The sequence below is a fragment of the Salmo trutta genome, chromosome 3, assembly GCF_901001165.1.
Source record: "Salmo trutta chromosome 3, fSalTru1.1, whole genome shotgun sequence".
In the NCBI taxonomy this organism is placed as follows: Eukaryota; Metazoa; Chordata; class Actinopteri; order Salmoniformes; family Salmonidae; genus Salmo; species Salmo trutta.
Window position 1 is genome coordinate 32,740,108 of NC_042959.1, and position 26,256 is coordinate 32,766,363.

The 26,256-nt window shown below is 41.3% G+C and overlaps 1 protein-coding gene across 4 annotated transcripts; it reads right to left on the bottom strand.

Annotated features, from left to right (window-relative positions):
• Nucleotides 1–2,251: 2,251 nt before the first annotated feature.
• On the bottom strand, nucleotides 2,252–24,099 carry LOC115173338 (ubiquitin-conjugating enzyme E2 D2). Of its 4 annotated transcripts, none has more exons than XM_029731333.1 (8): nucleotides 23,940–24,099; nucleotides 10,106–10,169; nucleotides 9,987–10,018; nucleotides 9,820–9,897; nucleotides 9,581–9,686; nucleotides 9,382–9,475; nucleotides 9,154–9,203; nucleotides 2,252–3,069 (listed from the first exon to the last, which is right to left on the bottom strand). In XM_029731333.1, exons 1-7 carry the CDS (start codon nucleotides 24,018–24,020, stop codon nucleotides 9,155–9,157), a joined length of 504 nt encoding a protein of 167 aa, XP_029587193.1. In that variant the 5' UTR covers nucleotides 24,021–24,099; the 3' UTR covers nucleotides 2,252–3,069; nucleotide 9,154. The 4 variants fall into 4 exon arrangements, with proteins under 4 accessions (XP_029587193.1, XP_029587202.1, XP_029587199.1 ...); XM_029731342.1 differs by lacking the exon at nucleotides 23,940–24,099 and adding an exon at nucleotides 22,357–22,705; XM_029731339.1 differs by lacking the exon at nucleotides 9,154–9,203 and having other exon boundaries at nucleotides 23,940–24,098.
• Nucleotides 24,100–26,256: the final 2,157 nt, after the last annotated feature.

Consider the following 26,256-nt stretch of genomic DNA (forward strand, 5'->3'; position numbering starts at 1 on the left):
CTTCAAAAGGAGGGTGGTGCTTGGAATCATTGTTCTTCCTCTGTCAACCATGGTTACATGCAAGGAAACACATGCCGTCATCATTGCTTTGCACAAAAAGAGCTTCACAGGCAAGGATATTGCTGCCAGTAAGATTGCACCTAAATCAACCAATTATTGGATCATCAAGGAGAACGGTTAAATTGTTGTGAAGAAGGCTTCAGGGTGCCCAAGAAAGTCCAGCAAGCGCCAGGACCATCTCCTAAAGTTGATTCAGCTGCGAGATCGGGGCACCACCAGTACAGAGCTTGCTCAGGAATGGCAGCAGGCAGGTGTGAGTGCATCTGCACGCACAGTGAGGCGAAGACTTTGAGGATGGCCTGGTATCAAGAAGGGCAGCAAAGAAGCCACTTCTCTCAAGGAAAAACATCAGGGACAGACTGATATTCTGGAAAAGGTACAGGGATTGGACTGCTGAGGACTGAGCTAAAGTAATTTTCTCTGATGAATCCCCTTTCCGATTGTTTGGGGCATCCAGAAAAAAGTTTGTCCGGAGAAGACAAGGTGAGCGCTACCATCAGTCCTGTGTCATGCCAACAGTAAAGCATCCCGAGACCATTCATGTGTGGGCTCACTCACAATTCTGCCTAAGAACACAGCCATGAATAAAGAATGGTACCAACACATCCTCCGAGAGCAACTTCTCACAACCATCCAGGAACAGTTTGGTGACGAACAATGCCTTTTCCAGCCCGATGGAGCACCTTGCCATAAGGCAAAAGTGATAACTAAGTGGCTCGGGGAACAAAACATTGATATTTTGGGTCCATGGCCAGGAAACTCCCCAGACCTTAATCCCATTGAGAACGTGTGGTCAATCCTCAAGAGGCGGGTGGACAAACAAAACCCCACAAATTCTTACAAACTCCGAGCATTGATTATGCAAGAATGGGCTGCCATCAGTCAGGATGTGGCCCAGAAGTTAATTGACAGCATGCCAGGGCGGATTGCAGAGGTCTTGAAAAAGAAGGGTCAACACTGCAAACATTGACCCTTTGTATCAACTTCATGTAATTGTCAATAAAAGCCTTTGACACTTATGAAATGCTTGTAATTATACTTCAGTATTCCATAGTAACATCTGACAAAAATATCTAGACACTGAAGCAGCAAATTTTGTGGAAATTAATATTTGTCATTCTGAAAACTTTTGGCCACAACTGTACACTGTACAATATTTTATACAGACAAATAAACATGCAACAATTAAGATTTTATAGAGTTACAGTTAAGGAAATCAGTCAATTTAAATAAATTCATTAGGCCCTAATCTACGGATTTCACAGGCCGCAGCCATGGGTGAGCCTGGGAGGACATAGGCCCACCCAATCAGAACGAGTTTTCCCCACAAAAGGACCTTATTACAGACAGAATTACTCTTTGGCATCCCCTCCATCTGGACATGAAGGTCATGGGCTGGCGTGGTTACTTACCTGGTTGGACGTACTGCCAAATTCTCTAAAATGACATTGGAGGCAGCTTATGGTAAAGAAGTGGACATTCCTGTAGTCAGCATGCCAATTGCATTCTCCTTCAAAACGTGAGGCGTTATGTGAGAAAACTGCACATTTCAGTGGCATTTTCATCCCAGCACAAGGTGCACCTGTGTAATGATCATGCTGTTTAATCAGTTTCTTGATATGCCACACCTGTCAGGTGGATGGATTGTCTTGGCAAAGGAGAAACGCTCACTAACAGGGATGTTCAATTTATGCACAAAATTTGAGAGAAATATGCTTTTGGTACGTATGGAACATTTCTGGGAAACATGGGACCAACACTGTACATGTAAAGTTTATATTTGTATTCAGTGTAATAGGATATCTATGTATCTAAGTCGCTCTGGATTGGTCTGCTAAATGACCAAACTAAATAAACATTTACTGATTCAAAATGCAGGTATTCAGCGTCCAGGTGCATCTCAATACTGATGTGGACTTGCTCTGACAAGTCCAAGTCTTCAAAGATTTGCTTAAATGGAGGTAAGGAGTCTAGGAAAAGACATGGCTACTATTACATCTGAAAGGCCATAGCTGCTCTAGTCATGGGGGGCGTATAAATAGCCGCACAGTTGTTGAGGGGGTTCTCAGCGGCATATCGTTTTCTACTTGTAGTGCAACCAGAACAGACTAACAACAACAGTCCCAATGCATCTCCATGTTCATACATTTAAAAAGTAGTTATGTTACAAAACACACCAGAATACCAGAGGGTTATTTGTTCAACTTTATTGAGAAAAAAAATAAAAGTAACCATTAAATAGCAGAGCTATTAGTTGATCGATCAGCCATTGAGAGGTTTGAATAACATATTCAGTGCAAAAGCGAGAACAGTGTTGTGGATGATGGATTAACTAATGGCTCCCCTTCTAAAAACAATGAAAGGAAAAGGATTAACAAAAAAGGTGAAACTTTAAAAAGTGGACACGTTTGCTCTCAACTCTTCATTCTCAGCAGCACATAAACCAATTATTTATCTTATCAACATGCATAAAATGTTTGTCCTTATTTACTGCAGATATAGCTAACTTCAGCAATTCTCCATTCAAACAGTTAAGAGTAAGTGTATAATATTCACAGACCTCTAACGCTATTGGCAAATCTTACAAAAATGTGATTGCACCATGTTGATCCTCTCAATACAGAAATTGTGGCATTTGGAGAATCCTTATTCCTTTTAGTTGGCACTTTCTGCGCGAACTTAGAGAAATCAAGAGCTCTTCACAAAGTGGCTGTGGTTGGCTTTATACAGATACATGCTCCATTGAGAGTTCTGATCAATTAGCATCTTTTGGAAAGAAGGGGGCCATGGAGACATGTTTCCTTGTTAAGAGCATGTAAATAAATTTAAGGGGGGGGGGTGCGAAACAAAGAAAATGACTTATTGGCTGATGGTAAGGGGCAGCGGCCAAATGGGCAAAAGAATTACAGTAATTGAAAGTTTATTCCATCTATAATGCAAGTTGTTACGACCATGACAGATTATCACATGGCATACTTCTGAGTCCATTCCCGGGCTATTCTGTTGTACCTGTGGAGAAAGAACAAATCAGCAAAAAGAAAATAGGCAATCAATACACAATAGACAAGGGGTGCGAAGATCAAGAACAGCGCCATGCATTACAACACCGTAACAGGTTGCCAACTACCCAAGTTGAACTTGAGATTCATGATGTTCACACATAAAACCCCCCATAGTCCCACCAAAATGGCATTCAATATTGTCAATAAACAGTCCCAGACAGACAGTGGAAATACTGTCAGAACCAAGCCCAAATCTACCGAAGCAAAGGCAGATTTATTTAGAGCGCCAAATATGTCAGCCTAGAGTTAGTTGAAATGCTGTCAATAATATCACTGTCACAACCAATGACTGTATATATCAACTGTATTAGGCAGCGGTGGTCCCGGCCCATCCACTGAAGAGCCAGGACCACCCAATCATATTGAGCAACAAACAAAAAAAAGATCTACACACACTGAACAAAAAATAAACGCAACATGTAAAGTGTTGGTCCCATTTTTCATGAGTTGACAAATTCACAGAAATTTTCCATACGCACAAAAAGCTTTTCTCTAAAATGTTGTGCACAAATTTGTTTACATCCCTGTTAAGTGAGCATTTTTCTCCTTTGCCAAGAAAATCTATCCACCTGACAGGTGTGGCATATCAAGAAGCTGATTGTGCTGGAGACAACAAAAGGCCACTAAAATGTACAGTTTTGTCACACAAGACAATGCCACAGATGTCTCAAGTTGAGGGAGCGTGCAATTGGCATGCTGAATGCAGGAATGTTCAACAGAGCTGTTGCCAGAGAATTGAATGTTCATTTCTCTACCATAAGCTGCCTCCAACGTCGTTTTAGAGAATTTGGCAGTACGTCCAACCGGCCTCACAACCAAAGACCACATGTAAGCGCGCTAGCCCAGGACCTCCACATCCGGCTTCTTAACCTGCGGGATCGTCTGAGGATGGGGGTGCTCAGGAGTATTTCTGTCTGTATTAAAGTCCTTGTGAGGAAAAACTCATTCTGATTGGCGGGGTCTGGCTCCCCAGTGGAGGGACCTGGCTCCCAAGTGGGTGGGCCTATGCCCTCCCAGGCTCACTCATGGCTGCGCCACTGCCCGATCATGTAAAATCTGTAGATTAATTTATTTATTTTAATGGCTTGATTTTTTTCTACAAACCCTAACTCGTTAAAATCGTATTTTTTCCTTAGGGGTGGATCAGCATAATATTGCGGAAACATTGTTGTAATTGTCTGCATAATTTCCAATCTCATATACATATACACACACACACACACACACACACACACACACACACACACACACATACATACATATATATATATATATATATATATACACACATATATATACATACATATACATACATATATATATACATACATATATATATATACATATATATATATATATGTATGTATATATATATGTATGTACATACATACATACATACATACATACATACATACATATACACATATATACACATTACATACATACATACATACATACATACATACACACACACACATATATACACACACACACTTTTTTTTAGAATATACCTTTATTATAGCCTACCACCCTTCCCCCAATTGGAGTAAACTAATAAACAAAGACATTTAGGCTTCTACCTTCAGTTTATACATACTATACACATTTTACAGACAACCTATTTTACAATAGTTATATTTTGTTTGTTTTTAGTCCTTCCTCTATTTCTGATGTCCATCCAGTTTGATTTCTATTTGTAACTGTGCTATTTCACAACATTTCTGAACCTATATACATTTTACAGACCCTGTATGTTTTACGTTTGTTATCTTGTTGTTATTAGTCCCACCCTTCAGCGCCATTCAACCCCTCCCATCTATCTCTTAACACCATCCATTTTGGATTTCTATTTGTCATATATTTTTCAACTGTGCTGTGATGCTTCACAACAGCACTGAACCTTTCTATTCTCATAGCTTCTACAGATTGTAAATTAAAGATAAAAAATTTTGCTAAAATAATGATTATATTATTGATCGATTGACTATGGCTTTTCAAATCACCCAGTATTGCTATCTGCAGCGTTAGTTCTAGGTAAATGTTACAGTTCTTCAGCCATTCCTGGACCTGTTACCAAAAACGAGCTACATATGGACAGTACCAAAATAAATGATCTAATGACTCTGCCTCCTCACAGCAGAATCTGCAGAGCTGGGAAGATTGTATCCCCCATATATATAACATTCTATTGGTTGCAAGAATTTTGTATAGTAATTTAAATTGAAAAATTCAAAGTTTTGAATCCGGCGTTGTTTGCGTGTCAATTCATAAACCATGTGTCATGGAATGGGTACATCGAAAAATCTCTTCCCAACTACTTTGCAATCTATGTGGCACAGCTGTCAATCTTTTGGTCCTTAAATGAAATTGGTATATGTTTTTATTTAAATCACACTTTTCTTTAACCATTTATGTTCTTTAATGAAGGGCCAACAGACAAGTTCCTTACTTTTTTTTTTTAATGCTGCAATAAGTTGGTTGTAATTTTGGGTCGAGCAGACATTTCCATATGTCTGTGTTAGCTGCATGTGTGACAACTCCACCAGTCCTATTTATGATATCATTCACTAAAATACCTTTAAACATTTAATCAATTTTTTTTTTTTTATCAATTAGTATATTTGAGTTTAACCACAAGATTTGTTGTATTATTTGTTCTGTCTTTTCATGTGGATTAAACTGAAATTGCAACCAACTTTCTAAAACTTGTTTTAAAAAAAATAACGATATTTTGGAGATTATTTTGTTTTCAAATAACCGAAAGCGAGCAGTTGTAATCTGGAAAGGGAAAAAGGCCATTCTTGAACATGGGGTGAGGCATTCTTACCAATTTGGATTTAAGTATAACTTTGTATGACTGATGCCTTTAGTGAGAGGTCTAATGCTTTAATATTTAATCATTTCTGCCCTCCTAATTCATATTCAGTATAAAAATAGGCCCTTTTAATTTTGTCTGGCTTGCCATTCCAAATAAAATTGAATATTTTTTGTTCATAGAATTTATAAAGCAGGTCACTAGCTGTAGGCAAAACCATAAGCAAATAGGTAAACTGTGATATGACTAAAGAGTTAATCAGGGTGATTTTTCCAATAATAGACAGGTATTTTCCTTTTCAATGGTAGCAAGATCTTATCTATTTTTGCTAACTTTCTATAAAAATGTATTGGAGTGAGATCATTTCTTTCTTTTGGGATTTGTATACCGAGTATGTCCACATCACCGTCAGACCATTTTATTGGTAAACTACACGGTAATACGTAATATAGTACACATCAAAATTTGGTTTTAATCCAGAGAGGTTAGCAAAACTCAGCATGTTGCGTTCATATTTTTGTTCAGTGTATATACACACACTGGGTGTACAAAACATTAAGAACACCTGCTCTTTACATGACAGACTGACCAGGTGAATTCAGGTGAAAGCTATGATCCCTTATTGATGTCACTTGTTAAAGCCACTTCAAAACAGTATAGATGAAGGGGAGGAGACTGGTTAAAGGATTTTTAAACCTTTAGACGTGGATTGTGTGTGTGCAATTCAGAGGGTGGTAGTAGGTGCCAGGCGCAACAGTTTGTGTCAAGAACTGCAACGCTGCTGGGTTCCCCCACACAACAGTTTCCCGTGTGTATCAAGAATGGTCCACCACCCAAAGGACATCCAGCCAACTTGACAACTGTGGAAAACATTGTAGTCAACATGGGTCAGCATCCCTGTGGAACGCTTTGGACACCTTGTTGAGTCCATGCCCTGAAAAATTGAAGGCAGGGGGGGGGGGGGGGGTGCAACTCAATATCAGGAAGATGTTCCTAATGTTTGGTATACATCTCACACAGTACCAATCAAACGTTTGGACACCTACTCATTCAAGGGTTTTTCTTTATTTGTCCTATTTTCTACATGTGAAGACATGAAGAAAACTATGAAATAACATATGGAGTCATGTAGTAACCAAAAAAAGTGTTCAACAAATCAAAATATATTTTACACTTGAGATTCTTCAAAGTAGCCACCCTTTTCCTTGACTGCTTTGCACACTTCGCATTATCTCAACCAGCTTCATGAGGAATGCTTTTCCAACAGTCTTGAAGTAGTTCCCACATTTGCTGAGCACTTGTTGGCTGATTTTCCTTCACTCTGCGGTCCAACTCATCCCAAACCATCTAAATTGGGTTGAGGTCAGGTGATTGTGGAGGCCAGGTCATGGCCAGGTCATCTGATCCAGCACTCCATCACTCTCCTTCTTGGTCAAATAGCCCTTATACAGCCTGGAGGTGTGTTTTGGGTCATTGTTCAGTTGAAAAAGAAATGATAGTCCCACTAAGTGCAAACCAGATGGGATGGCGTATAGCTGCAGAATGCTGTGGTAGCCATGCTGGTTAAGTGTGTCTTGGGGCCTCCCGAGTGGCGCAGTGGTCCAAGGCACAGCATCGCAGTTGCCATCTGTGCCACTAGAGATCCTGGTTCGAGTCAAGGCTCTGTCACAGCCGGCTGCAACCGGGAGACCCATGGGGCGGTGCACAATTGGCCTAGCGTTGTCCAGGTTAGGGGAGGGTTTGGCCAACAGGGATGTCCTTGTCCCATCGCGTTCTAGCGACTCCTGTGGCGGGCCGGGTGCATGCACGCTGAGGACAGACTGTCGTTTCTCTTTGCTTATTTCAGCTGTTCTTGCCATAATATGGACTTGGTATTTTACCAAATAGGGCTATCTTCTGTATACCACCCCTACATTGTCACAACACAACTGATTGGCTCAAACGCATTAAGGAAATTCCACAAATTAACAAGGCACACCTGTTAATTGAAATGCATTCCAGGTGACTACCTCATGAAGCTGGTTGAGAGAATGCCAAAATTGTGCAAAGCTGTCATCAAGGGTGGCTACTTTTTTGATTACTACATGATTCCAAATATGTTGTTTCATAGTTTTGATGATGTCTTCACTATTATTCTACAATGTAGAAAATAGTAAAAATAAAGAAAACCCCTTGAATGAGTAGGTGTCCAAACTTTTGACTGGTACTGTATATAAATAAAATGTATGCTCTCTACTTGTTAGTGTTCCAAACAGGACATTTGTCTTTTTACCTAAACATGCAAACACCATCAGATAGAATTCATAGCAAGCAATGCACTGGAATGACATTCAGATGAACTGGAATGACATCTAACTGAAAGCCACACCCCTAATAAGCCAAGAATATGACTGCATTGAGGCAGAAACCACTGTGCTTCTATGGCTATATGCACCATGCCACTGCTTACTTCATTAGCAAACAAGACAGCCCAGTCACACTTATACTTTAACTAGCTTTAAAAATGCAAAATTCTCTCAACCTCACAGCAAAATGTGTAGAATAGCATGAGATTAGCTATAAAAAAAGGCACAGTTTCCTCTCTACCCAATGACAAAATGTGTAGAATTGCAGGAAGTTTGTGTTTTTTTGGGCCCACCCACATTTCTGCAGGCCCACCCACAAAAAATGTCTGGCCAAAGCTATCGATCGCATGACACCACTCATTCCTATTAAGACTCAATCACGCATTTGAAATCAAATAAGTCAGTTGAGATGGCGTCTCATGTCAGATTTATGTAGACATAACATGCAGTTTGAGCTACACCGGGAAGTGACGTTGCAGGCTAGCTCAGTGCTGCCCCCTCTCATTGAGTATCTCAAGTTGAAGGCCGACCGGGGTACTGCAGGCTGCCATTAGCTACAAAATTATCCTCAGAATTCTGCGTACAATTTTAAAATAATCAGGAAATACACCTGGTGTAGTAAAAGTAATTATTGGTGCCATGATAGTCTTCAAAAATTATATATTTATTTACACAAAGATTGCCATTTTCCCCTTCACTATAATGGGAGGGATCTTGTTTTCTGTAAACAATGCCTGCAGTACCGCGGTCGGCCTTGAACTTCGTGGCTTCAATGAGAAGGGAGAGGAGTCCTTCTCCCCTGGTCACAACCCATAAAGCTCCACCACAGACACACACGGTCCACTCCCTTCACAATGCAGGGCAGTCTTACCCTAAAGCATAGCGTACTTGTCTGTCCATTCTCTCGCTAGTCTATTATACCTGATATGGAAGGAAAAGTCCTATATTATAAAGATATGACATTATAGGAATTAACTATCATTTAGCACCTCTCTCGTTCAAGTCTTGGATCAAAAAGTAGCATAATATTTTTCACAAATATTAGAGTATGCAGTTCATGAACAAAATGTAGACAAAGCTGGGTCTACAGTATACTTACTTTTCAGTATCTGTTTTGTAGATACGGGCGATTTCTGGCACTAACGGGTCGTCAGGGTTGGGGTCACATAAGAGAGAACAAATGGACAAAAGTACTGAAAAGGAGATTTAAAAAAGTATTAGAAGTGGATCTTAGGCATGTGAAGTGAAGTCACAAGGTAAAAATGTGTATCACAAAGCATGAGAAACAGACATCCTACCTTTAGAGATAGTTAATGCTGGAGACCACTGTGATCTCAAAATATCCAGGCAGATGCTGCCGTTACTGTTAATATTTGGGTGATAAATTCTTGTGGTGAATGCTAGCTGCAATGAAAAGGTTGGAGCAGCAATCAAACACATGATTATATAGATCAACAGAAACCATACTCCTCAATCGTCTACATACATCAAGAAAACTATTGTAATAGAACAGAGGAACAGGAGAGGAAATAATTACCTTAGGTGGTTTGAAGGGGTAGTCTGTGGGGAAATGAATGGTCAGGAAAAAAACACCACCTTGGTATGGACTGTCATTCTGAAAAGAAACGGAAATGTCAACGGACACACTGACCAGCCAAAACTAATGCAACTTCAACCAGCAAACACTTCATAAATTATACTTACAGGCCCCATAATTGTAGCTTGCCAATGAAACACTGCAAAAACAGAAAGTAGATACAGTTAGAAACATGTTTCAATGTTGAGAATGTTCACTCAAATAAAAGTGCTTGGTTTGGCCTTACTGTCATCTCCAACAGGGCCGGCGGAACACTGTGCAGGAGGGTCCCTGGCCAGGTCGTTCAGCTCCTGAAAGAGGGACCAAACCAGGACACCATCAGTCCCACTGTTCCACAACCAACATGGTTATTGAGTTTCTCATCCCTTCAACTTCACCCATTTAGTTTATCCGGTGATTCTTTTATAGGACAACTGGAAACAGCAAACTCCATGATACTGCTACTGCACAGACCTCACAGTTGTATTTCGAAGGGCATTTACATTGTATTTACATTGCTGCCGTTGCAAAGAGCACTGCAAAGTAAGTACTTCTAAAGGTTAATTAGGGACGGATGAAAAGAGGAATCAATTTTTATGACATAGCACAATGACTAGTCTAGGCTCTAGTGAAAGTGGGCAGTGACTTAACAGGTTTCTTGGATTGCAGTGGTAGAGAATATGGTCTCTTGCAGAGCCCTGCCAGAGCAAACACTTCAGGAAACCAGATTATGTAAGAACTTCTTCGGCCAATAAATAAAAGTATATTTGTCACATGCTTCGTAAACAACAGGTGTAGACTAGTGATGTCACAATACCACAGGGTTAAAAATTCTGAGCAGCCTAGAGTTCTGTTCGCCCCGTCCCCTTGTTCACATTTTCTAAATGTTCTGCGCATGTGCTTTGCAAAAACCTGTCACTGAAATTCACGTTCTACTCAATACAACAAACTGAATTTAACTTCACACTGTATAATAGAATACTGCATAGAATTTCTGATTTGCAAAGGCCTACCTGTGATTTGGCTGGAGGAATGGGAGGAAGGAATATACATGTATAATGATCTGCAAGTCATTGTGGCAGTAAGGGAAAACACTGCATTAAACTTTTACTCAGTTAACGCACACACACACACACAGCTCCCAACTTATAACGTTAGGCACCATATAACATTTAAGAAGCACCAGAAAGATAATTTAAATATATTTTAGGCTTCCATTGAAGCACATTGCATGAGTAGCAGACCCTTTCCTTTCTTCTTGTGCCAATCAAATTTGCCTAGACCTACTGTCAAGGCCAAGAAACTCCTGGCAGATTAACTTAAACTGGACCCTAAACTCATCGAGATGGAGGGCGCTTTCTTCCCCGATGGACAGCCCAGATCTATAGTGGTGAAACTGCTCAGGTTCAAAGACAAGGAGATTCTCAAGTGAGCCAAGTGCCTGAAGGGAACCAAAATCTTCATTAATGAAGACTTCTCCGAAAAGGTACACCTCAAAATAAATGAACTGCTGCCACGACTAATTGAAGAACGAAAGAAAGACAACATGGCATACCTGAAGTATGATCAGCTGGTCGTTCACTCCCCATCTCGTAGGCCTATGGCAAGTGACTCTATATTACACTGATTTGACACACGCATACACACCAACAGATACACATATTTACTGTACTTTGTTCATGTGTTTCACCTAACCTCTAGCGGATCCTTTGTCCGAACCACCCAGGGCATTTGAACTGATTCCAGAGGCTGACCCAAAACAACGCCGCCGAAGAGGCAGACGGAGTGGTCTTCTGGTCAGACGTCGTTGGCGTGCACACCACCCACCACTGCCGAGTATATTACTCGCTAATGTCCAGTCTAGATAACAAGGTAGACAAATATAGGCCAAGGGTTGCTTTCCAGAGAGACATCAGGGATTTTAACATACTCTGTTCATGGAAACATGGCTCTCTCGGGATATAGCCACCTGTATTCTTTGTGTGTCGCGCTGACAGGAATAAACATATATCCTGGAAGAAGGAGGGCAGGGGTGTATATTTCATGATTAACGACTCATGGTGTAATTGTAATAACATTCACCCGACCTAGAATTCTTCACAATCAAATGCCGACCGTATTATCTCCCAAGAGAATCCTCCTCGGATATTGTCACAGCCGTGTATATCCCCCCTCAAGCCGATACCATGACGGCCCTCAAGGAACTTCACTGGACATTATGCAAACCATATATCCTGAGGCTGCATTCATTGTAGCTGGGGATTTTATCAAGGCAAATTTGAGAATAAGGCTACCTAAATTCTATCCGAATATTGACTGTAGCACTCGCGCTAGAAAAACACTGGATCAATGCTAATCTAAGTCCCCCAATGCATACAAGGCCCTCCCCCTCCCTCCCTTCGTCAAACCTGACCACGACTCCATTTTGCTCCTCCCTTCCTATAGGCAGAAACTCAAACAGGATGTACCCGTGCTAAGGACTAATCAAAGGTGGTCTGACCAATCGGAATCCACGCTTCAAGATTGTTTTGATCACGCAGACTGGAATATGTTCCGGGTATCCTCAGAGAACAATATCGACGTAAACGCTGATTCGTTGAGTTAAGTTTATAAGGAAGTGTATAGATGTTGTACCCACTGCCTATTAAAACCTACCCTAACCAGAAACTGTGGATAGATAGTGGCATTCGCACAAAACTAAAGGCGCGAACCACTGCATTTAACCATGGAGAGGTGACTGGGAATATGGCCGAATACAAACAGTGTAGTTACTCCCTCCACAAGGCAATCAAACAAGCGAAATGTCAGTATAGAGACAAAGTGGAGTAGCAATTCAACAGCTCCGACGCATGTGGCAGGGCCTACAGACAATCACGGACTACAAAAGGAAAACCAGCCACGTCACAGACAAAACACTTTTGCCTGCTTTGAGGATAATACAAGGACTGTAGGCTCTCCTTCTCCGTGGCCGACGTAAGACATTTAAACGTGTTAACCCTCACAAGGCTGCCGACCCAGACAGCAACCCTAGCCGCGTCCTCCGAGCATGCACAGACCAGCTGGCTGGAGTGTTTACAGACATATTCAATCTCTCCCTATCCCAGTCTGCTGTCCCCACATGCCAAGAAGGTCAAGAAGGCAAAGATACCCAAGTACCAAACTAGGCAAAAGGTAACTGAACTAAATGACTATCACCCCGTAGCACTAACTTCTGTCATCATGATGTGCTTTGAGAGACTAGTCAAGGATCATATCACCTCCACCCTACCGGTCATCCTAGACAAGGCCTGGGCAACTCCAGTCCTCGGGGGCCTGATTGGTGTCACACTTTTGCCCCAGCTAACACATCTGACTCCAATAATCAACTAATCATGATCTTCAGTTAAAAATGCAATTAGTTTAAAAATCAGGTGAGTTTGCTAGGGATGGGGGAAAAGTGTGACACCAATCAGGCCCCAGAGGACTGGAATTGCCCAGGCCTGCTCTAGAACCACTTCAATTTGCGTACCGCCCCAATTCAATCTGCTTACACACAGTGCAGTGTGATGGCGATTGCATCATCCCATCTGGACAAGAGGAATACCTATGTAAGAATGCTGTTCATTGACTACAGCTCAGCATTCAACACCATAGTACCCTCCAAGCTCATCATTAAGCTGGAGGTCCTGGGTCTCAACCCCTGCCGGGTCACCCCAGGTGGTGAAGGTAGGAAACAACATCTCTACTTCGCTGATCCTCAACACTAGGGCCCCACAAGGGTGCATCCTCAGCCCCCTCCTGTACTCCCTGTTCACCCATGACTGCTTAGCCATGCATGCCTCCAACTCAATCAGGAAGTTTGCAGACGACACAACAGTAGTAGGCTTGATTACCAACAACGACGAGACAGCCTACAGGGAGGAGGTGAGGGCCCTGGGAGAGAGGTGCCAGGAAAATAACCTATCACTCAACGTCAACAAAACAATGGAGCTGATCGTGGACTTCAGGAAACAGCAGAGGGAGCACCCCCCTAACCTCATCGACAGGACAGCAGTCGAAAAGGTGGAAAGTTAAGTTCCTCGGTGTACACATCACAGACAAACTGAAATGGTCCACCCACACAGACAGTGTGGTGAAGGCACAACAGTGCCTCTTCAACCTCAGGAGGCTGAAGAAATTTGGCTCGTCACTAACAGAGAGGCTGCTGCCTACATAGACTTGAAATCATTGTCCACTTTAATTATTGGATCACTAGTCACTTTAATAATGTTTACATATATTGCATTACTCATCTCATATACACAGTTGAAGTCGGAAGTTTACATAAACAAGTTAATGACTCCAACCTAAGTGTTTCAACCACTCCACAAATTTCTTGTTAACAAACTATAGTTTTGGCAAGTCGGTTAGGACATCTACTTTGTGCATGACAAGTAATTTCTCCAAAAATTGTTTACAGACAGATTATTTCACTTATAATTCAGTGGATCACAAATCCAGTGGGTCAGAAGTTTACATACACCAACTTGACTGTGCCTTTAAACAGCTTGGAAAACTCCAGAAAATGATGTCATGGGTTTAGAAGCTTGGAATGGAATAAGAATATATACACATATAAATATATGGATAAAAAATGATAGAGCGGCATAGGCAAGATGGTTTAAAAAACATATACAGTTGAAGTCGGAAGTTTACATACACCTTAGCCAAATGCATTTAAACTCAGTTTCACAATTCCTGACATTTAATCCTAGTAAAAATTCACTGTCTTAGGTCAGTTAGGATCACCACTTTATTTTAAGAATGTGAAATGTCTGAATAATAGTAGAGTGATTTATTTCAGCTTTTATTTCTTTCATCACATTCCCAGTGGGTCAGAAGTTTACATACACTCCATTAGTATTTGGTAGCATTGCCTTTAAATTGTTTACCTTGGGTCAACCGTTTTGGGTAGCCTTCCACAAGCTTCCCACAATAAGTTGAGTGAATTTTGGCCCATTCCTCCTAACAGAGCTGGTGTAACTGAGTCAGGTTTGTAGGCCTCCTTGCTCACACGCTTTTTCAGTTCTGCCCACAAATTTTCTATAAGATTGAGGTCAGAGCTTTGTGATGGCCACTCCAATACCTTGACTTTGTTGTCCTTACGCCATTTTGCCACAACTTTGGAAGTATGCTTGGGGTCATTGTCCATTTGGAAGACCCATTTGCTACCAAGTTTTAACATCCTGACTGATGTCTTGAGATGTTGCTTCAATATATCCACATCATTTTCCATCCTCATGATGCCATCTATTTTGTGAAGTGCACCAGTCCTTCCTGCAGCAAAGCACCCCCACAACATGCTGCTGCCACCCCGTGCATCACGGTTGGGATGGTGTTCTTCGGCTTGCAAGCATCCCCCTTTATCCACTGGAATTGTGATACAGTGAAATAATCTGTCTGTAAACAACTGTTGGAAAAATTACTTGTGTCATGCACAAAGTAGATGTCCTAACCGACTAGTCAAAACTATAGTTTGTTAACAAGAAATTTGTGGAGTGGTAGTAAAACGAGTTTCAATGACTCCAACCTAAGTGTATGTAAACTTCCGACTTCAACTGTACATCTTTACCAAATCTATGCGAACTGGTATTGTTCCTAAAGATTAGAAAATTGTTATCCCATCTATAAAATCTGTGGATCAAAGATGTTTTACAAATAATCACCCAATATCTGTACTACCATGTTTTTCTAAAATCCTAGAAAAATTGGTGTATAAAAGAATGTTGAAACATTTAAAAAATAAACTATTCTCTGTGAGCACCAATATGGTTTTCGGAAAAAATATTCCACAGATATGGCTCTTTTGCAACTTGTGGATAAATATTTACAGCCCTTAAAAATGAATACGCTCTTGGCATCTTTTTAGATTTATCCAAAGCGTTTGACACGGTTGACAAACTATTACTTTCTAAATTGCATTATTACGGTTTTCATGATTATATAGTTATGTTTATGATAGAGAATTGTTTTAGGCAAATGGCCTTATCATCTACCAGGGCCAAGATATCCTGTGGCGTCCCACAGGGTTTGATATTTGGACCTTTGTTATTCATAATCTATATCAATGACCTTGCTGTGGTGTCTTCTACCGTACTTCCCATTCTCTTTGCTGATGATACCAACTAGATTTATCACACAAGAATTTTGATTTACCAGTTAATGAAGCCAACTCAGGCATGGCCACATTTTCTGAATGGTTCCAGATCATTTGTTTATCTTTAAACGTTAACAAAAATCCAACTTTATTGTATTCACTAGTAAGAACACAAAATATTGTAAAACTGAGCCAAGATCTCAAATGGTGGGAATGAAATGGAACAAGTCACATCCACTAGATTCCTTTGAGTTCTAATTGATGAAAAGTTATCCTGGAAAGATCATATTCAATTTGTCTGCAGCAAACTGATGAAATATGTTGGTATCATCAGAAAGATTAGAGGTTTGGTTCATCAGGCTCACCAACAGATGCATATCTGTATTCCCAGTCATGTGAAATCCATAGATTTGGGTCTAATTTATTTATTTCCATTGACTGATTTGCTTATATGAACTGTAACTCAGTTAAATCTTTGAAATTGTTGCATGTTGCATTTAGATTTTTGACCAGTATAAATTAGCGCAAATCCTAATAGGAAGAAAAAAAGGAGGCACCTGTAATACGGGTAATTTTTTAAAACCATTTAGGCTAGAGACAAGCCATTCTCTGCTGTAAAGCTGCAAGCATGCCAGCCGCGAAGCTGTGCTCCATTTCCCCTCTCTGGCGCTTAGAGTCTGCATGACAGCGAAATTGCAGTATATCAAACTGGCCTGTGCTCATGGTTATAACATTATACAATGTATCAACTTTTCTCACTCTGCTCCAATGTCACAAATGTACAAATATAACAGAAGACTCATCAGGGTCTGCATCCCTGCTCGCCATCACGGTTAAACTCTATTTTAAAAACGGATGGCGCAACAGATGCGCAGGAAGAGAGGATGGAGAGAAGCAGGTGAGTGAGGGTTGGCAGGGGATGCGGCTGGCGGATTACAGCTGCCACGTGATTTGCACATTAAAGTGAAGTGGATATTATTAGACCGGCGCATAGGAGTGGCTTTTGCTTAAATTCATCTGAATTTAGGAAAACTGCCTTTATAAAACTTTTATAATAGGTGCCAGCTGGTTCTTTAGAAGAGCTGAAAAATGTGGTAGTATCATATGAAACAGTACTACGGTATTCTAAAATGTAGGTATCATAAGTATCATGATGTTTTGGTACTGATATTACCGTAGTATCGGTATACCGTGCAACTAACAGTGAAATATTTACTTACGGGCACTTCCCAACAATGCAGAGAGAATAATAGAAAAATTATAACACAAGGAATATATACATGGGGTACCAGTACCAAGTCGATGTGCAGATGTAAGAGGTAATTGAGGTAGATATACAGTAAAGTATGTAAGTAGTCAGACCCCTTGACTTTTTCCACTTACGTTACAGCCTTATTCTGAAATGGATTAAATTGTTTTTTCCCCCCCTCAAATCAATCTACACACAATACCCCATAATGACAAAGCAAAAACAGGTTTAGCTCTACAAAGAGTCTTGGTGGTTCCATTTAAGAATGATGGACGCCACTGTGTTCTTGGGGACCTTCAACGTTGCAGATATTTTTTGGTACCCTTCCCCTGATCTGTGCCTCGACACAATCCTGTCTCAGAGCTCTACGGAGAAGTCCTTCGACCTCATGGCTTGGTTTTTGCTCTGACATGCACTGTCAACTATGGGACCTTATATAGACAGGTGTGTGCCTTTCCAAATCATGTCCAATCAATTGAATTTACCACAAGTTGTAGAAACCTCTCAAGGATGATCAATGGAAACAGGATGCACCTAAACTCAATTTCAAGTCTCACAGCAAAGGGTCTGAACACTTATGCAAATAAGGTATCTGTTTTTTTTTTTTTTTATACATTTGCAAACATTTCTACTAGGGATGCACGATATATCGGTGAACATATCGGAATCGGCCGATATTAGCTAAAAATGCCAACATCGGTATCGGCCGATACGTGCCAAACCGATGTCAAAGCTGCCGTGCATACCTATATAACGTAGGTACATGACGTAATGACGGCACGTAAAATTATGCGTTATACGTGCAACACAGCATTCCTAAACTAGCCCACAATGTCTGCTGTGTGGCTCTCGCAGTCAACAAGACGAGCAGTCATTTGAAAGAGTAACAAAATTTCAGCGAGACAACGCAAAGGCGAAATCCACTAAAGCCAAGATAATGGTTGATTGTCAAGGGCAATGAATTCCATTCTCTGTCGTGGGTGATGCTGGCTCTCGCCGACTGGTTGAGCACCGGCACACACTACCAAGTGAGCTATTTTTCAGATGTTGCCCTACCGGAGTTAAACAGTGATAGCGTCACTGCTATTAGCTTCACGACATCCAAACAGCGTCCCATTTTATGTGTCTTTGCGTGTCAAAAAATATACAATAGCACTGTCAAAGCTGTACAAAAAAAGTCTGCAAACAAGCAAACACCGGCCACAAACGATGTGTTTACAATACCACGTTGGTAATATAGCATAATTTGTTCGACCGCAACTTCTGGGGTAGCTAGCTTTAGCTTGGTACCTAGCTAGCAACAATACAACCAGCCTGAAAACAATGACCAGTCATTTTCATTATTCTTAGCAATGATTTAAGAATCCTTGTAAGTATTAGCTAGGTTGACACTTGTTCGCCTATTGAAATTGAACCTCAGTTCATGAAAAAAAATAGCTAGCCAGCTACTTAACCCTGTTGCCCAAAGATAACGTTATAAGCAGCCAACTAGCTTCATCTGGCTAGTGAGGCTCAACCGGACCGGGTTGTGTTGTGAAGCTAGCCACAATAAGAATTAGGCACAATAGTGGAATTTGCAGTTTGCCTTCAAAATAAAAGTATGTCATTGACAGTGATGCAAATGAATACAAAAAGTAGAATTATGACACCTCTATTTTGAAGGCAATACGCAAAGTCCACTTTTGTTGCTAATCCTTATTGTGGCTAGCTTCACATAGATTGGTCTGACCATTAATCAAATAAGAACTGTCTTATAAATTACGGTTACTTTAGATGACACCTAGCAATATAGTTAGCTAGCTAACTATAGCTAATGAAACAATGTTTTGCTATGTTTTTGGCGAAGAACATTGTTTGCATCCATGAGCTACCCAGCTTTTTTTTATGACCAGCACTGTAGGTGCGCGAGACAACTTTACCAACATCATAGCATACGTATCGATGAATCGTTGTGACATATGAAATACGAGTGATAGTGTAATCAATGTGTAATAACTACGTTAAAAATGTATGAACGCATTAAATGATTATGTGACGTGCAGTCATATGCAGGTCCTGATTGGTCAACAAGCTTATTTGACACGTCAAGTAGTGTTATAGTATATTTTTTGACACGCAAAGACCCAAACGGTGTTCCATAGCAAAGACCCAAACGGCATTCCATAGAAATCCTGGTTGAGAAAAACAACTGAACAAATGAACAATGAAACTGCACAGCAAGTAAGTGAAAAAAAATAGGTTTTGATTATGTTTTACTGGTAATGGGGACATGCATAAATGCCAACACAATAACTTTTGGTCAGCGTGGTGTGTGTGTGTAACCTTTATTTAACTAGGAAAGTCAGTTAAGAACAAATTCCTATTTACAATGACGGCCTACCCCGGACGATGCTGGGCCAATTGTGCGCCGCCCTATGGGAATCACAATCACGGCCGGATGTGATAGAGCCTGAATTCGAACCAGGGTCTGTAGTGACGCCTCTTGCACTGAGATGCAGTGCCTTAGACTGCTGTGTCCATGTGTGTGTTAACTATTTAACTGTATTAGAATGCTTAAAAGGCCGCTAAAAAATATATATATTTGGTTATCGGTATTGTTTTTCTTTGGCAAGGAAAATACTGGGTATCGGCCAAAAATTTGATATCGGTGCATCACTAATTTCTACAAACCTGTTTTCGCTTTGTCATAATGGGGTATTAGGGGGAAGATGGGTTAAATAATATATTCAAATCTATTTTAAAATAAGGCTAATTTAACAAAATGTGTAAAAAGGGAAGTGGTCTGAATACTTTCCAAACGCACTGTAGGTAGGGATAAAATCACTTTGCAATGGGATAGATAAACAGTAGCAGCAGCATATGTGGTGAGTCAATAGAGTTAGTGCAAAAAGGGTCAATGCAGATAACCAATAACCTGGACTAACTATTTAGCTGTTTTTTGGCTTGGGGGTAGAAGCTGTTCAGGGTCCTGTTGATTACCGTCTATATTGCATATGGGTCTGATTGGGAGTGGATGAGAATGTTTGTCATCAAATAGATCAGTAAAAGAGGTGTAAGCCAAGCCTTGAACAGGTAGGAAGCTGTGGGCTGTGTTTCCGTCAGGCACAGGTGGTGTCTGTGCAAAGCTGAGCTAGCGTATAAAGACACACAGCTGTCACTCAACCAGTAACAGGCTAACAGCCTGTGTGACATGGGCCTAGGATTCCTCTCCCATGGTCAACTAACCGGTTAGAAAGATCAACACTCAACCATTATGTAAATATAGACCTGCTATAACTCAGTAATAAACATAGGCCTGTATAGATTTGAGTGATGCTAATTACTTGCCTCGACTCACATACGCATCTAGCGATAGGGAATACAGAACTTTGCATGATAGATGAAAGCCTAACCCCGACAAATTGTGGCAATGTCTTACTCAAACACCTGAGTCAGAATGAGGATTGGCCTGACCAGTGTTATACTGTGGGAGCCCAAACGGGAGGGAAAGACAACAGCAGCATTGATGTCAGTGTGTGTCTATCTGCACTCAAGCACTTCTCTGTGGTTGAGCAAACCTAAAGAGTGGGCTTAGTGAAATTAGAAAGGTTTTTGATAAGAAGCAAATTAATAAATCTGAGTTATATGCATCGTACTTAATGTTTAGGTCTACATTTTGTTGTTGGTTTCATAAACTATGCTGGGTTCAATTCAGTTCAATTGTGTCAGTATCTTTGAAACTATAATCTATCAACAAAGTTGCACACTCCATATATAAACTCCCAGCACTTTAATGGGTATTTACCAACGTGTCGGCATCACTGTGCCTTATTGTTTATTCACCGTTAGTCAGCACCTCCACACAAACAAATGTTTCTGGGTGTGCGCCCACTCATGTTTTTTTAATCTACTAGTACCTTTGAAACGTAATTCCAATAGGTTCTTTATGCTAGAAGTTATTTGTACAGTAACAACCAATGTTCCCCTTTATTTTCAGGCAGGACTCAAAGGGCTTTGAAGCAACATCCAGGGATACCAACAATTTATTTTTAGGCATGGGCCCTGTCCCACTTAAGGTGAACAGCTAGCAGCATAGGCCAACATTCGTTTACATCTATTCAAACTGAACATTTATAAGATACTCCTTACATAACACCCACGCCCCCCTTAAATAAATAAAAATCAAGGGTGTAGGCATTGGTTTAACACCTACTACAGCAATGTAATGTTGGTGACCTCATCCATGGTGTTTTAGTTTTAATGTTTGCCAATGACAATAGAAAAGGCATACCTACCACTTAATGCCACGGCCCTATAACATTCAAAGCTGAGTAATATGGTATGCTTTCAACTAACTAAATGTTCAACTCAAGTGTCAGTGAATGACACCTATAAACCAAGATTAGGAGAGGTGTTTAATGTAGAACTTGGCTTGGGGGGGGGCACAGCAATTCCAGACTAACATAGTAGTAACACCACAGCAGCTAGCTAAGTCTATTTTTATGCCCGTGTTTCTTAAAATAGTAGAGGCCAGAAAAAAATACCCACACCAGGATAACACTTGACTTGGCCAACTTGCATGACAAGGTTTATATTTCCAGCAAGGAACTCCAACCCGAAACATGCCACGAGCTGGTAACGTTAGTGGTATGCAACAGCCTTATCCTCCCTCTCATCAGGTTTCACCATATCTTGTTAGCTCCAGTAGAAGTTTAAGGGATAACGTTACTAGCTATCAAACTTTACACTAACTAACCTACCGTTAGTCGAGTCATTTAGCTTGGATTTTAGCTACTTAGATTCTTTACTAATGTTTTGGTCACACTCACTTTAAAGTGGCTAAAACTAGCTGACATTAGCTAGCTAAGCTAGGCCATACTGCCACTTTGCTACTGCTAGCTAAAATGGCTAACCAAAAGCCAAGGCAGCACGCTTGGCCAGCTAACGTTATAGCGAGCTAAGGTTATAGCGAACTAGCTAACGTTACAGCGAGCTAGCTAACGTTATAGTCAGCTGCCCACTGTACAACGACATTAACTAACGTAGTTATCTAACTAAAACGACATATCAATTTCACCACATTAGCTACCTGCTACAGAAGATCTAACTTATTAAGCAGTATTTACGGCAAAGCGTCAAACAACAATCCATTTACCTTGTGAATTCGTTTTAAGGCCATTCTGCCAGTGCGTAGCAGGGAGCGGTTGTCGAAGAGGGAGAGCACAGGCTAGCTACGTGATGCTAACTAGCATATATCAATTAGCTGTAGTGTAAGGCGAACTACCTAACGTGTTAGTTACCTAGCTAGCTTTGCAAAAACTGACAATTTTACTTTTACAGTTGAGACAAGGGTATCAATATAGAATGATATTCTGGCTTTCCTTTGTCGACAGCCTTTGACTGCACTGGTTTTATAACGTTGCCGTTACAAACTTGACCAGCCGAATGATTACGTTAGCTCGGCTCGTTCTTCTGGTCACGACTGTGAAGTGAGCAATATTCGCGATGAGTGCAATCAGCGGTTCGCCTTCAAAAGAAAAGTCCCGCATTGAAACTGATGCAGCCGGATACAAATAGTTCAATCACGCCACAATTTGACTAGCTAATGCTAAACACGGTTGGAATGTCCTTACATAAAGACAATTATTTATTCATTTTACAATAAACAGTAAAAATCTGTTGAAATCTCAAAAAGTTTGACACCTGCACCATTGAGAGTCTCTTGACTGGCTGCATCACTGCTTGGTACTAAGAGGCTCCTGAACAGCTTCTATCCCCAAACCTATAAGACTTCTAAATAGCTAACAAAATGGATGCACAGACTATCTGTGCATCCATATATTGTATATATTTTTTTGCACTGGCTCTATGCATACGCACACACTATATAAACATTCTACCCACTCACACACACTCACTCCAACACACAAACACACAAACACACACACACTTCATTTGCTCACACACACATTCATACTGACTCACACACGCACATACAATCATCATATACTGTATATCCTATAGTCAATCACAAGTGTGTGTGTGTGAGTGCGCGTACGTGCGTGCGTGCGTGCATGCGTGAGTGAGTGAGTGAGTGAGTGAGTGAGTGAGTGTGTGCGTGCTGCGTGCGTGCATGAGTGCTTGCATGAGAGCCCGTTTGATGACATCTGGTTGACATCAGATTTAATTAATTGATTCATTTAATTAAATCCATTAAAGGGGCAATCTGGGATTGGTACATCCATTTTTTTACTTTTAAATTATTAAAATATAGCCATTGATTTTTGAAGAATGTAACTTAGAAATCCCTCATGAGCAAGTCTTACCCCATCAGAACCCAAAATATAAGCTTATTTTACTTCAAGCCATACAAGCCATACAGACACACTGTTTTGCTTCAAAACATGATTACAATTATAATTTTGATCTCAAGGATGGTCAGTCCTTGCATCCATAAGTGAGAGTTCTTGCGTCTATGTATTTGAGAGTGGCTACATTTTTGCTGCCCCATTCCTCAGCTGTTAACCAAACATGAAATTAAAGCTGAAATAAGTTATTCTCTCTATTATTATTCTGACATTTCACATTCTTAAAATGAAGTGGAGATCCTAACTGATCTAAGACAGTGAAGTTTTACTAGGATTAAATGTCAAGAATTATGAAAAACTGAGTTTAAATGTATTTGGCTAAGGTGTATGCAAACTTCCGACTTCAACTGTAGTTTTCTTTTTTTTTTACCGTTCTCCATAATGTCCATGACTTTCTTGTAGATAGACCATATGGTTCAAAAGAAAATAGCCTAATTAATGAAAATAGCATCTAATCAACAATGGCATTATTTTAAATTAAAGGACTGGCTTGCCCAAAATCCAGAAACTCCCAAGTGATTCCATATATTGAAACGAATTCAGTGGAATTTGCCCTTTCCCCTTCTCTTCACGAGTCACGGATCACATGACTCGTGACGTTGCTGGATGCAGGCCTTGCTCTGTTCCTTTGTCAGTGAATAAATGATTCAGAAATCCGCGAACTGTGGGCAAATTCATTGTTTTATTGACGGTGAACTGCCGAATGAACTATTTTTGTCAAAAGTACTATTGGTTTTGAGTCAGGATATGGGTACTTTTCCACCAAAAATGTTTGAGATTATTTTATATCATTACGCTATGTAGCCGACTATGTAGCCGACAGCAGCAGAGATGGGTAGCATGAGCACCCTCGTGGGGAAACCCTGCTACATAGAAACATCATGATATGCCCGTATATAAAGCTTGATGTTACAGATTACATTTTTTGGGGGGGGGGTCTACTAACCACTGGTCTGGCAACCATCATTACGCACACCTGTTCCCCATAGTTACGCACACCTGGACCTCATTATCACTTTGATTATTCTCCCTTTATTTAGCCCTCAGTAGCCTCAGTCATCAGGCAATATTGGTTTTGTCACGTTCAGTACACTTCTCCTGTTTTGTTTATCTGCCTTTTTCTAATGATTAATTAAACTAACCTTCTGCAGAGAGGGAGGTGAGTGAATATTCCAACTCCCGCAGAGTGCCCAGACTGCACCCTGCTGGACCGTGGCAACCTCCCGCGGATGGAATGAGCCGGCGCTACACACCCTATTCCGAAGACGAATGTGCGAGGAGGTCCAGATGGACTTGACGTGCCGGAACTACCACCTTTCCGTGAGACGGGCTCATTGCAATGGCCATCCGTCTGGCCAACCTTCTTCAGGAGCGCCGACGTTCCCCTTTGCCTCTCGCCCTCCTCCTTTGGCCGTCCTGAGGCAGAGCCTGAACCCATGGAGGTAGGGGCCACACACCTCCCCGTCGCCGGAGACAGCTGGGGCTCTGTTTCTATTGCGGCCAGGAGGGGCACCAGCTTCAGCGGTGTCCGGTGCATCCCAACCCTGAGTCCACGGGGGCAGAGGGGAGGCCCCATAATCATCCGTCTCCCGCAGTAGGCTTGAGTATTCCATCATCGCTTTCCGCCAAACCGTTCCTGGTTTCCATTTCAGTGGCTGGACGTCTCTCATGTGTTGTCTCTTCAGCTCTAGGGGCCTCCGGCGCCATGGGGAATTTAATCTATTAGGCCCTCGCCTCCTCCCTGAACACCCCCTTGTATCTGCTCTCCTCTCCTTTTCCGGTTCTAGCCCTGGATAATCGACCATTGGGATATGGTACAATCACGCACATCACAGCACCATTCACCATCACCATTGGACCCATTCACCAAGAAAGCCTTCCCCTCCTCATCACCACTGTCACGTCCTGACCAGTATAGAGTATATTTGGTTATTGTAGTTTGGTCAGGACGTGGCAGAGGGTAGTTGATGTATGTATTATGGGGTTTGTCACTGGTCTATGTCTGTGTTTCTATGTCTAGTTGATTGGGGTTGGACTCTCAATTGAAGGCAGGTGTGTTGAGTTGCCTTTGATTGGGAGTCCTATATATTAGGGTGTGTTTGTCTTTGTTTTTCGTGGGTAGTTGTTTGAGAGCACTGCTTTTTGTTGAGCCTGCTTTCAATGTTTCATGTCGCTAGTTTGTTTATTGTTTTCTTCTGTGGTGTTCGCATTATTTTATAAATAAAATATGTTGAGCACGAAACCCACTGCGCTTTGGTCCCATTCTCTCTACGACGTCAAGCGTGGCAACCACACCCGTACACTAAGTCATCCTCGGCCTCCTGTGGCTCCAACGTCATGACCCCACCATCTGCTGGTCGAGGATGAAAATCACCACCTGGGAACCCGGATGCCGAAGGACCTGCTTTCCCTTACCCTGTGGTTCAATGTTGGTTAAGGGTGGTTGACCTCCAGCCTGACATCCCAGAGGTTTACCAGGATCTCCGGGAGGTTTTCTCCAAGACCGCGCCACCTGTCTCCCTCCTCATCACCCCTGGGACTGTGCCATCGGCCTGCTTGCAGGCTCTACGCAGCCGCGTCTACCCTCTGTCGGTGGCTGAAACCGAGGCCATGGAGAAGTACATCCAGGAGGCTCTGCAACAGGGTTGAATGGAAAACAGCCTTCAGCACGATGTTTGGGCACTATG